Below are 12,553 nucleotides of genomic sequence, written 5' to 3' on the forward strand. Positions count from 1 at the left end.
GGTGGTTGTGAAAAATCGCATGAATTCAACGGAAGGAATCACTCTTGGATTCAAAAGTGTTACCAGCAATCCAGCTAACCTGATGACTGTGCTAAGGAGAAGGACGACCAGCTCCTCTAAGCCACATTTCTGTAGTCAGTGCTGTGACGCCTGAGATTGGGTGAACAGCGACGCCACTGGACAGTGAATAACTGGAAACGAGTGATCTGAAGTGACGATGCTCTGTGAAAATCCAGTGGTTTAGAGTTGGCGAATTCCTGGATGACGCTGTCTACCCGACAGTGAAGTATGGAAGAGGTGATCTAACAGTATGGCGGCGTTTTTTGTGATTAGTGTGTGGTCCTCTTACTCCAGTAAAAAAAAAAAAACTATAAATGCGGAAGGATTTGAAAACATTTTAGTGAATTGTGTAAGCCTGCTGTGTACAATAGAGGATCAGCTCGAAAACGATTACTGTATCAGGACAGTGCATCCTGTCATAGAGTAGTATCTGTGATGGAATGATTTGTAGACCAGACACAGCAAAGGACTTGGAAGAGCAGTTGAACGGAATGGATAGTGTCTTGGAAGGAGGCTATAAGATGAATATTAAGAAAAGCAAATCGAGGACAATGGAATGTAGTCGAGTTAATTCGGGTGATGCTGAGGGAATTAGATTAGGAAATGAGACACTTAAAGTAGTAAAGGAGTTTTGCTATTTGGGGAGCAAAATAACTGATGATGGTGGAAGTAGAGAGGATATAAAATGTAGACTGGCAATGGCAAGGAAAGCGTTTCTGAAGAAGAGAAATTTGTCAACATCGAGTATAGATATATAGGAAGTCGTTTCTGAAAGTATTTGTATGGAGTGTAGCCATGTATGGAAGTGAAACATGGACGATAAATGGTTAGGACAAGAAGAGAACAGAAGCTTTTGAAATGTGATGCTACAGACGAATGCGGAAGATTAGATCGGTAGATCACATAACTAATGAGGAGGTATTGAACAGGATTGGGGAGAAGAGAAGTTTATGACACAACTTGACTAGAAGAAGGGATCGGTTGGTAGGACACGTTCTGAGGCATCAAGGGATCACCAACTTAGTATTGGAGGGCAGCGTGGAGGGTAAAACTCGTAGAGGGAGACCAAGAGATGAATACACTAAGCTGATTCAGAAGGATGTAGGTTGCAGTAGTTACTGGGAGATGAAGAAGCTTGCACAGGATAGAGTAGCATGGAGAGCTGCATCAAACCAGTCTCAGGACTGAAGACCACAACAACAACAACATTCCTCAAATGAACTCTCCTGTCCAGAGTCCCAATCTGAACCCATTGGAATTCTTTGGGACGAATTTCTAGTCGACATCGCTCCTTCTTCCAACGTCCAACATCAGTACCGTTCTGCGTTCGGTTCTTGAGGAAGAATGGGCTGTTATTCCCCCACAGATTTCATAAACCTCACTGAAAGCGCCCCAGCAGAAGTCACGTCGGAGTAATGTTAATACGCCATATAACTGTCCACATACAGGTGACCGGATTTTTTTCATCAGATAGTGTGTGCTAACTTGTTCTCCAATCACAGAACACACAGCACTGATTCGAAACAGCTCTATACAAAGTTCTAGATAACAGTCACAGAAAGTATTTTTCCTGAGGCGCGAGAATTTAAAAATTTCTTCGTGTGCGTATCTGAGCTCATGTAGAGCAGGTAATGAGTTATTTATTCTTAGCGCACATTATCTACAAAATAAACTTGTGGACAAGACAACACATTCCAATATATAATAATAATAGTAGTAGTAGTAGTTTAGCAAATCAAGAGCCTTAATATAACTTGCTTTTCATTACTACAGTTCTACCGATCACATACGTTATTATGAAAATGATTTCACTAACACTGAAATATTTCCGTTTTTCAATATTGGTTACATTAGTGATATTGTTCTTGAACAATAGCACACTGACAGACGGTCTAGGCTGTATTTATGTTGCGCACATCTTCCAAACATGAATCTCACGCAAGAAAAAACTCTAAACGATCTTGAGAAACCTTGTGGCTCAAGAAGTATTAGAAACGAGAAATTTTTAACATTAAATGTGCGCATTAAAGAAGCCTATGAAATATTATGACAATGTAATAATGATAGACAATATCGATCCTTTGTGTACTAAAAACATTGTTTCCTTGAGAAAGAAATTTTTCTCCTTAACTTAAATTTTCTAAACGCAATACTGTGTTGTAATATGTAGCAGGTATATTTCTAAAGTTGCATGGAACACGAAGTGTACTATTAACTCAGATAAAAATTCAGAAGTTGATGTAATCTGAAAGTCAAAATTGCATAATTTATTGTTCAAGGTGCTAGCGGAACATTATTTTTTTGTTATAGAAACATATATGTGTGAACAGAAAATAAACTGGCAAATTTTAGAAACTCACGCTCTTGCCGATGGTTCTTTGAAATATTTCCATTTTACTCTTCCTGCTCTACCGGCAATAGTTTTCTTCCCGGCCATTGTGTTCCATCCTATTTTGAGCGTAAGGCATTTATCTAATATGGCATACACATTACTTGTATGTGTAGATGATTTAAGAGTTGGCAAAAATTTCAGGACTCATCGTACGTCCAAAATCGTTCACAGTTTCCCTAGAGACAGCAACACTATGGCATGTTACTGACTCACCGGAATACCAACAGGGAACAAACTAAGTAAACAAACGTTAACGTTTTCACTCATTGTATCTGCCGATAATTAAGGAAAAATAAGGAAATGGGTATATAAACGTTTCAGTACACGGATACCATGAAATAAAAAAGAAAACGAAATGTGAGAAGCTAGTTATTGTGCATCTGCACTGTGATTCTCAGAACTGATTTTCTTTCGATTGCGTAGCCTTTAAAACTAATGTGTTGAACTGAAAGACCATGTCAGTCATAGATTAGTTTATTTGAAATCAAAGGTATTCTGACCATTTTGCCCAAAAATTCAAGATCATACAGAATTCACCACCATAAGTACTACAATTGCATCGCATAGATCTCGACAATATATCGCCTCAATGAAATCCATTAACGCTTTCTTTGCCAAGAGGCCTTTTTGATGATCACTTCAGTCCAATGTTGAGATCACATGTAAAACAGTTCGTTTTTTTACACATGCTATGTTCTAAATAGAATATGTAGATGAATACATTGGTTGCATCTTCCTATATTCACTAAATGCTTTCGACGCTACACCACAAAGCTGACTGATAAGACACGATGATACAGAACATCGTCATAGGTATGTTACTGAATCTGGAAGGAGAATGTTAATTTTTCTATAATTTTAGTTTTCAATCTCTAACGGTAAAAGTGGATGTGCGAGTTCTGACCTATTCGAAGATCAGGCTCTTTTCAGGCAAGTTGCAGAAAACTGGTAATGGTTATGACACTATAAAGCGTCAATGCTGACAGGACCCTGAAAGGTTTCACAGATAAATAGCCGTCAGTCGGTAGGAGAGGGGTTCATCCAGTTTAGTGCAATAGCCGCTGGAGTGAGAAAGCACGTTCTGGACCAGAGAGCGACGGTTACCGCTTTCAGAAGTCCCGGAGTGGGACACTGACGTTACCCACTTCCATAGCAAACCGTGCTGGCCAAGAGCTACTAAATTACTTCCATTTACAAAAATATGAATTTTGGGACACAAATAAAGCAGGTTCACCAATTCCACTGCATCAACCTTACGAGTGCAGTGAGACTAAGATCTCGTCTGCACCCCAAAATCTCTGACGTTACAAGTCGTTTAATTGAACTTCGTATTATTTTTACCGTTTGTATTTAGACTGTATGCTAAAACGTGACAAGGAGCCATCAATAACCAAGGATGTTATCCACAATATGCAATCAACAAAACTTCGTACCAGCTGCACCACGGTTGCAATACCACTTTTAATTGAAGAGCGACGTGCGAAGGGAATTTTATTACGCCGACTGTGAGTAAACGCAGAAACCGACATCTCGGTTGAGGTGTCACTGGGTAGCAATTTATGACATAATATTACAACGCAGATGTAAACACACTTAAGTGGTTTAGAATATATGACTTCTGGCATTTTTATACAGTCATCGCGCCGCACATACACGCCACTCTATTACAAAGGAGAGCAGCTGTGCAACATTAAGATAAGTAGATTTCACGTAGAGTACTGCTCAAACAACTAGTAATTGTATTTAGCTATAATTAGCAGAAGTAGCCGTTTCATAATTAAACTAGGCCACATCACCTAAGTAGGGAGATAAACTACAGATAATGACCAAGCTGAATGAAGTACACTCAGTAATATTTCACTGTATTTGGATCGTAATCGTACAACAAGCGTAAGTAGCATAATTCAGATTTTATGTGAATTGTGTATCACTTGGATTAACTTTTATTTAACTTCTGTTTATTCCGCCAAAACACTGAATGACCGAGATCACACAATATACAGCAATCAACGTACACCTTGTAAGGTGGCAGAATAAATGAAGGTCAGATTCGCACCTTACATGAGAGCTTTGTACGTCGCAATGGGAAGGTGAATATGACACCTAACTTAATTCAGCGGTTATGAGCAAATTTGCCTATCAGTAAGTAATGCAAAAAGGGATGACACTCAATCGACGGTGATTAACACACCGTTTCTATATAATGTATGTCTATGAGCAGAAGGTGCAACAGGCAGCGAAAAGCGTTTTAGTATGGAATTCAGAGGAGTGAGAGCAGAGGCAAGGCCGTGTCACGGGAGACACAATGGAAATCACTTAAAGGGGCGTCCCAAGCGAGGTCAGCGACCGACCAGGTGCCTCAGAAGGGGAGAGCGAATTAATTTGCGATCTGAGGGAGGACAGGAAAGAAAACTTTTGAAAAACTGCGTTTCAAAATTCCAAATAGATACTAACAAGATCAGTCGCGTGTTTTCGATCACGTGTCCAGCGAGTGGTACACACGTGGGAGACAATGCACGCATTTTGACGTCTCGCGCAGGCACAAAACGTCTGACTGGCGGAAACGCACTAGGAAGGAGTAAAGAACCGAAGTTTCGACGCAGTTTAATGGTAGGGCCCTTGCGATCGGTAGAGAGAGTTTCCACAAAATAAGAGGAATGCTCCTACTGGTCGAAACAAGCAGTGACGTGAAGAACGAAAGAACCCAGGTGGGGAAACAGTTCGGCTATGAGAAAGACAAGGCGGAAATTTTGAGGGGACTCTTCTCTGAACTGGCGCCTTGTGCAGAATGGAGCCCATAATGCTCCTTACGACACAGAGAAGAAATTTGGGTGAACACTGCGTTCACAGTGGCCGACATCCAGCTAGAAATTAGCTGTAGCATCGTTTAGCTCCCACTGTGGAGAAACGAACCAGCCAATTAGTTAACTGTTCTTGCAAGAACTGAAAGCGCATTATAATGTGCACGCTGATCCAACCATGCGCGAGCATATCGCCATATTCTAAGACTAGGGATGAGTCCATGTTTTCTCGCATAACGAGAAACATAGGGAGAGTTTATGTTGAAAAAAAATCAGCAAAGGTTTTAATTAGTTTTATAGGAATTTCAGAGGAGAGAGCGGCCTAGCAGACGGCAATTCATCGCAGCTTAAGGTAAATACTATGTGCAGAGGCGTAAACTTCTTGGTTCACCAGCTTCCGTCCACTGTAAACTCAAGCGACCTTGGGTAATGTTTTGCTCAATTTGTCACATAGCTAACAATCCACCGTAGACTTGATTGTCATCCTAAAAATAGTACCGAACTTTGAACCGGAATCGGATGATTTATCATAGTACTGACCGACATTTTTGTAAAGAAACTTATAGTTAAACTTTAATATTGTCGTGTTTACGATAATTTAACTTTCAGAGGGTTAATAATTAATATTGTTATGTTTAGAATTATTTCACTTTTTGGTGTTGATGAGATGCGTTATCCTGACAAAAGGATTATTCCACTTTTTGATGTTGACGAGATGCGTTATCCTGACAACTGTTTTAACATTGTCACATTGTAAACTGCGTAAAAGCATGTATTTCTATGCAAATATTGCGACGTTAAACAAGTGAATACAGCTCTCACAGTTGTGTTCATTCCTGGAATGAGTAAACCAAATATATCACCTTACAACCTACATACTTGTAGTTTCTACAGCGGTGGCATGATAAGGCACTGAAGGGGTAGGGCAGCACCTACAAACAGGAGCAGAGAGCTGCGCTCCTGAGGGGCCATTTCTTGTCGCGAGCCTTTTTTCGGTGGAAGATCTGTTAGGTTTGGTAGTCGCAGTGTGTCATCGGGTTCAGGCATGCTGTGGTGGCCGCTCGCAGCCGGCGAGATCGAGTTGCTGTTTCAAGACGATGTTTCAGGACGTCGAAACCTTGTTCAGGAGCTAACAGTCTGGTTACATGCTATTTTTTATTCCCTGCTAGAATAATTAATCCATATGTATTATAAAAAGGTATTTATATTGCACATTCCCCACAATCCGCGAATACCCAGACTTTATCATCCAGTACTTGAGAATGAGAGAACTCAGTGGCTGGTAACAAACGTTACACTTCATGGAACTGGGGATGTAGAAACGACAGAGAGGCTTCGTTCTCAGTGGTTCACAACCCCACAACAGGCAACAGCAGTCAACTCACCCCACCGCCGCCCCACACCGAACCCAGGGTTATTGTGCGGTTCGGCCCCCAGTGGATCCTCCCCCCTCCTCCCTTCCCCTTCCCGGGAACGTCTACCACTAGATGCCTGTAACCCAAATGTTTGCCTGGTAGAGTAAGTATGACTTATGGGTACGTGGAGAAAGTGTTTGCACAGCAATCGCCGACATAGTGTAACTGAGGCGGAATAAGAGGAACCAGCCTCCATTCGTCGAGGCAGATGGAAAACCGCCTTAGAAACCATCCACAGACTGGCCGCCACACCGGACCTCGACACTAATCCGCCGGGCGGATTCGTTTCGGGGACCGGCATGCCTTCCCGCCCGGAAAGCAGTGAATTTATTACTTCCTTACAACTAACTGTACGTGCGACACATTTTGCAGTCATTAATCACATATACCACTGAATGTACCTGAAAAATTATATAAATGTACGTCACATAGTTCAGGAGATGTGATGTCATAAACATCGAGATGCGTGAAAAACTGTCACATCATGGTACACTTTTAAATTCATTACTACGTTGCTACTATCTCTACTGGCAACATTTTTCGCTGACAGTTTCCACATCTGCCGCTGAATGTACCTACAAAAATATATCATGGTGCGACAAATACGGTGAGCAACAGAATTAAAGGATTATGATGTGTGTGAAATCTTATGGGAATTAACTGCTAAGGTCATCAGTCCCTAAGCTTACACACTACTTAACCTAAACATCCTAAGGACAAACACACACACACACACACACACACACACCCATGACCGAGGAAGGACTCGAACCTCCGCCGGGACCAGCCGCACAGTCCATGACCGCAGCGCTTGAGACCGCTCGGCTAATCCCGCGGACGTCACTTTGGTGGGAGCAAATTCGTCTTCTGTTGCAGCATTAAGTGCCACATGCAGCTGCCGCAGCTGGCGGCATGCCTCCTCCGTCTCCGCAGTGAGGGCGTCCTTGAGAGCAGCCCTCTCAACCGCCATCAAGATTTTGAAGGCTAGCTACATTGTGCACTGAGTAGCGCATATCGTCGGCATTTTGTTGCAACTTCTTAGGATCGGGCAGCGTATCCCACCGTGCGCTTACGGCTCGTCAGACCCATCATTGGTGGGACATTCAGTCCGCTCGCGTACAGGGGAACTGCCACTGATTCCTCGTTCTGCTGCGCTGGTTTCGAGGTGGATGGTCAGCGTCGTCTTCTTGGCTGGTTCGTCTTTGCGGCTGGGGCCGCCATCCCGCTGTTGACGAAGCTGCGGCTTGAGATAGTCGGGCAGCCTCATCAATTGCTAACATGAGGCCCACCGCCCCGGGCGCACGTCAGCGTTCCCTAACTCTTCTTTTTATTTTATTATTTATTGGCTTTCGGGACTTGTCCATACAGCCGTATCAGCAGTGGAACGTCATTTATGACGATACGAACGTAGGGACAACACAACACCCAGTCCCTGAGTGGAGAAAATCTCCGAACCGGGCAGGAATCGAACCCAACAACTTTTGCTGAGCAATTCGCCATGCTGAGCGCCCAGCTACCGAGACGTCAGTTTCATCCGCACGTCAAGAGCAGTGGAGAAAACGTGGAATTTTTTTGTAGAGTAGGCAGAGAATTATGAATTTCGAAAAAAGATAAAAAATTTAAACTTGTAAAAGAGAAACGCAAAAGAAATTGTTGCATATTTCTATTATGAAACGAATTAAGGACGCACAGGCAAAAAATATATTTTTGAGAATCATTAAATAATTAAAATATGAAACAATCTTAACGAAGAAAATACGGAATAAGGAAATATCATAGACAAACAAAAAATTGTCTTTCTCATGATTTTAGAAAGTGAATCAATTTTGAAATGTGAGATCTCAATATTAGTGTAATTACGGTAAAATCCGATAATTGCCCTTACTCCCAAATAAACATTCCTCTCGCTCTCTGCATCAGATCAATCTGTTACACACTTCTTTTGAACGTAATTTATCTGGCTGCATCAATTTTAGACCTTCTTGGATTGTGCTGTGTAATATTTCATTTTACATCATGTTCCACCTTGCAACGTTAGGACATTATCCCTTTCATTTTCAGTCAGTACCTTGTAGATTTTACCTTGCTATGCTCGGGCGTCTGATCAAGATTTCCGTTTAAGCACATTCTCTTTCTACAGTTGACGTCTGGTTGCTTGCAATGTCATGTTACGAACTTTCTGTGGCTCTTTTCTCTCTTGACTTTTCGGTCAATTTGTGATGTTTCTTCTTTCTTATAATTATTCCATCAAAATTTATTGAACTTAAAACATATATCTTAAGCTGCATATTTTTGTTTTATGCTATTTTTCTTTTCGTTATGGACCATATACCTTTTTATTTAATTTTGTCAAAATTTGTAGATAATATTTTCTTTATCTTAACTGAAGCTTAATTTTATTGCTCTGATTTGCATGTAGTGGTAATTTCTAATGCAAGTTAGTATCACGTAGGGTTTCGCCTCAGCTTAGTTTTACTGTTTCACCATGTAGTGAATATTTCGGTACCCTGTATTTACTGTCAAGCTCCCGCCTTCACACGTTTTTCGCTCCACCTACGTAAAGTTTCAAGTTCAGTTTGAGATGTCGCTCTACCTAATACGTTATTCTTATTACGTTGGTATTGACGTGCAAAGAATTACCGCGTTAATCCATTTTGAGTCTCAAGTGTCTGCTGCTTATAATATAACGGCAGTGTCTAACGTCATATACGGTCCCATCAACTCAGCCTGCTATCTTCCCTGGGTATAAAAGGCGGTCGGGGGCAATGGGCGCACCACCCGCCGCCTCCAAGCACCTAGGCCAAGAAAGGCCAATAGCCCAGTCACAGCCTTGCATCACAGACTTTAATTTACATTTTATGACATCATATCCACATTACCGAAGAGTATAAGAGTACTGGATGTACCAGGCTGGTCGGTTCTCCCTCCAGATTATATCCATGATGCCAAATAAATCGCGCCAAGTGAAATGTATAGTCCTGTCCATACATTTTGCTCATATGAATGTCCTTGCTCAATATGTGTGTTAAAGGACACTCTTGGTTTGGCAGAATCTCTACGTATATCACTACAAGCAGTGCCACGCATTGGATACGGAGTTACATCAAGGAAGAGGAAAACCGTTCTATTGCGCATTAACGGCAATTTGAATTCTTCCTCTTTTGACATTTCAGAAGTGTTTTAACACACGAAACTCGGCTACCTTTCTAGCACAAAAACTTGCTGAAAAATTCATGCAACTTTAATCGATGCAGAGTACCCTATAGACAGCCTGAGGAAGAGAAACAAAAGACAGTATTCGTTTTAAGTAGGAAGCTCTTGTTTTGCCGCACGAAAGAAGAATTACGCGGTGGAAAGAGCTGAAAGGAGAAACTGTGAACAAATCTCCGTGTCTTCAAAGTAATAAACGAAAAACATCTTTCGGTGCGCAACTGCATAAATTAATCCGCAGCAACAGATTTCATGGTATGGCAAATAAAAAATTTTCTCTTTAATTACAAGGAGAGCAAAACTGACCACAGGCAAAATGTTTTTCTTTCTCCTTCGAGTTAAAACAGAATTATTTATTTCCAGAGAACGAGACGGAATAAGAGCTCCCCGTTACAGTTTCCGGCAAAAATGCGTTGGAAGTAGCAGATGGTATTCTGGAAACTGGTGTCGTTTGTAAAACCCTCATTAAAAACAATCAGGCATTGGAGAAAATGAGTGAGTGTTGAGTTCAGTACATCACTTGGAGCGAGCATCGGCCTCATGATTTAAGCACGGTAAACTTTACTTTAAAAGAATAGTGCGGCCATAAAACTGGAAACCGTTAGAGATCTGGATTCAGTCTACGAGAGTGAAATCTGCCGAAATGGTGGCTATCGGAGCACGTACAAAGCCGATACTTGTACAAGGGAGCAAATGTAAGATTTCTAGACGATTTTTGGCATGTGTAAGGTATTAGTGAATAATTCTTCCACCGTTTACAAACAACATTTTCGTAATCCATAGTGCTCTTTGTGTGTTCCATTTTTAAATTTGATACCCCTTCCGACTATGCAAGCATTTCAGCTTTGTGGTGTCAGCTCCAAATTCAGTGATAAATGCATGCATATCGTAAATACGTAGTTAGTGTGTGCTGGTTCAAATGGCTCTGAGCACTATGGGACTCAACATCTTAGGTCATAAGTCCCCTAGAACTTAGAACTACTTAAACCTAACTAACCTAAGGACATCACACACACCCATGGCCGAGGCAGGATTCGAACCTGCGACCGTAGCAGTCCCGCGGTTCCGGACTGCAGCGCCAGAAGTTAGTGTGTGATCTTTTAAGTAATAAATACTGTGGCCTTCAAGGTGTTTGCCGTTGTGGAAATAATTTTTTTTGTGGTTTTACGAGTCCTCCTCCTTAGCTGTGTGGCCAGCCTCTACGAGCCTCGCACAGAAGACGTGGTTTTTGATCTCCGCTATTTAAAAAGATTTTCCTTTGAGTGTAGGATTGAAGCAGGTTACACTCAGCGTGTTGAGGAGCACTGTGGAACTGCTTGAAGGAGAAGTGACCTCGATTCAAAAGCTGAAATTGACTACCGAGGGAGCGGAGTGTTCACCAGATAGAGGTACAAACTGGCGTCCATTGAAGCTTAGGCAGAGGATAACACCACAGACGGTGAGCGCTCTTGGTCCAGCGGGCCTGACTACGTGTTTATTTTTCTATTTTGTACAAATGAGCCCAGTTAGGAGTCCACAAAATATATAGAAATGCTGTGATCATGTTTACTTCGTTATATTGCTGTGGGCTTGTTTCCTCGGGAAGTTTGGAAATTTGTCGTAAGGTCTTATGGGACCAAACTGCTGAGGTCATCGGTCCATAAGCTTACGCACTACATAATCTAACTTAAACTAACAACAACACACACACACACACACACACACACACACACACGACCACGCGGCTACCCCGCGCGACTTGTTTCCTCGCTTCTGATCAAGTGTTCTCCTTCGGTTATCCATCATCCTAAACTTGTCATTACTCAACTTTAGATCGAAAAATTTCCCTTTGCTGATAATATTAGTGCATGTTTCTCCTTTACTCCGCGTTTCACGAGATTCTGATATCTCTTGTAACTACAGTTAATCCCATTGATATTGGCGTAAAAATTCAATCTGCGTATTTTAATGTCACTGTGAATATTTGTGTATTGTTTTATTTCGTGATTGCCTCTTAGCCTGAGAGAATCGTCTATGGATATTGGTTCGAGGCATTTCCTTATAATTTTACCTTTTCTGATTTGATCCATTAGAAATGTTTTGTGAAAGCCTGCGACTGTGAAAATATTGGGCTTGTTTATAAATAACTTTTCTGCTGCCAGTGACAATTTTATTTTTATTTTAACGACGTGTTTCAAGAAATGATTCTCATATTGAAGTGTGTTTTTCTCTGCCTACTATTCCATTTTTTGGTAATGTTTTTGATATGTGAGGTTCTGCGTTGTTCTATTGACTTTACTGAAATGTGTAAAATTTCTCGTTTTTTTATATATTGCTGTGAAGTCAACAGAACAATGCAGAACTTCACACATCAAGACCATTACGAAAAAATCCGATAGTACACAGAGAAAAACGCAGTTGACTATGGGAAACATTTCTCGAAACATGTCTTATACAACGTAAATAAAAAGAAAATCGTGACTGGTAGCTAAAAAGCTACGTGTATACAAACAAATTTACCTTCGCTGTTTTCAAGGTTTTTGGTATCCATTTTCCTGGTCAGAGTAAGTGTTTCAGGAGCATAGAGACAATCTGGTAATGATGGAGAGTTTTGAAGTGCATTTCCTTTTGAAGGTATTTTGGCTGAAAAGATGTGCTACATTCATTTTAATCTACCCAATTTCATTAGCATTTAC

The 12,553-nt window shown here is 41.2% G+C and overlaps 1 protein-coding gene across 1 annotated transcript in view; it reads left to right on the plus strand.

Moving 5' to 3' along the window:
* The first annotated feature begins 10,493 nt into the window (after nt 1–10,493).
* LOC126162149 (odorant receptor Or2-like) overlaps nt 10,494–12,553 on the plus strand; it is a 130,656-nt gene continuing 128,596 nt past the window's right edge. The window contains exon 1 of the mRNA XM_049918449.1: nt 10,494–10,573. Within this exon, the coding sequence (XP_049774406.1) occupies nt 10,522–10,573 (52 nt within the window). The 5' untranslated portion in view covers nt 10,494–10,521. The remainder of the gene's footprint in view (nt 10,574–12,553) is intronic.

The sequence above is a fragment of the Schistocerca cancellata genome, chromosome 1 (genome assembly GCF_023864275.1).
Source record: "Schistocerca cancellata isolate TAMUIC-IGC-003103 chromosome 1, iqSchCanc2.1, whole genome shotgun sequence".
Lineage (NCBI taxonomy): Eukaryota > Metazoa > Arthropoda > Insecta > Orthoptera > Acrididae > Schistocerca > Schistocerca cancellata.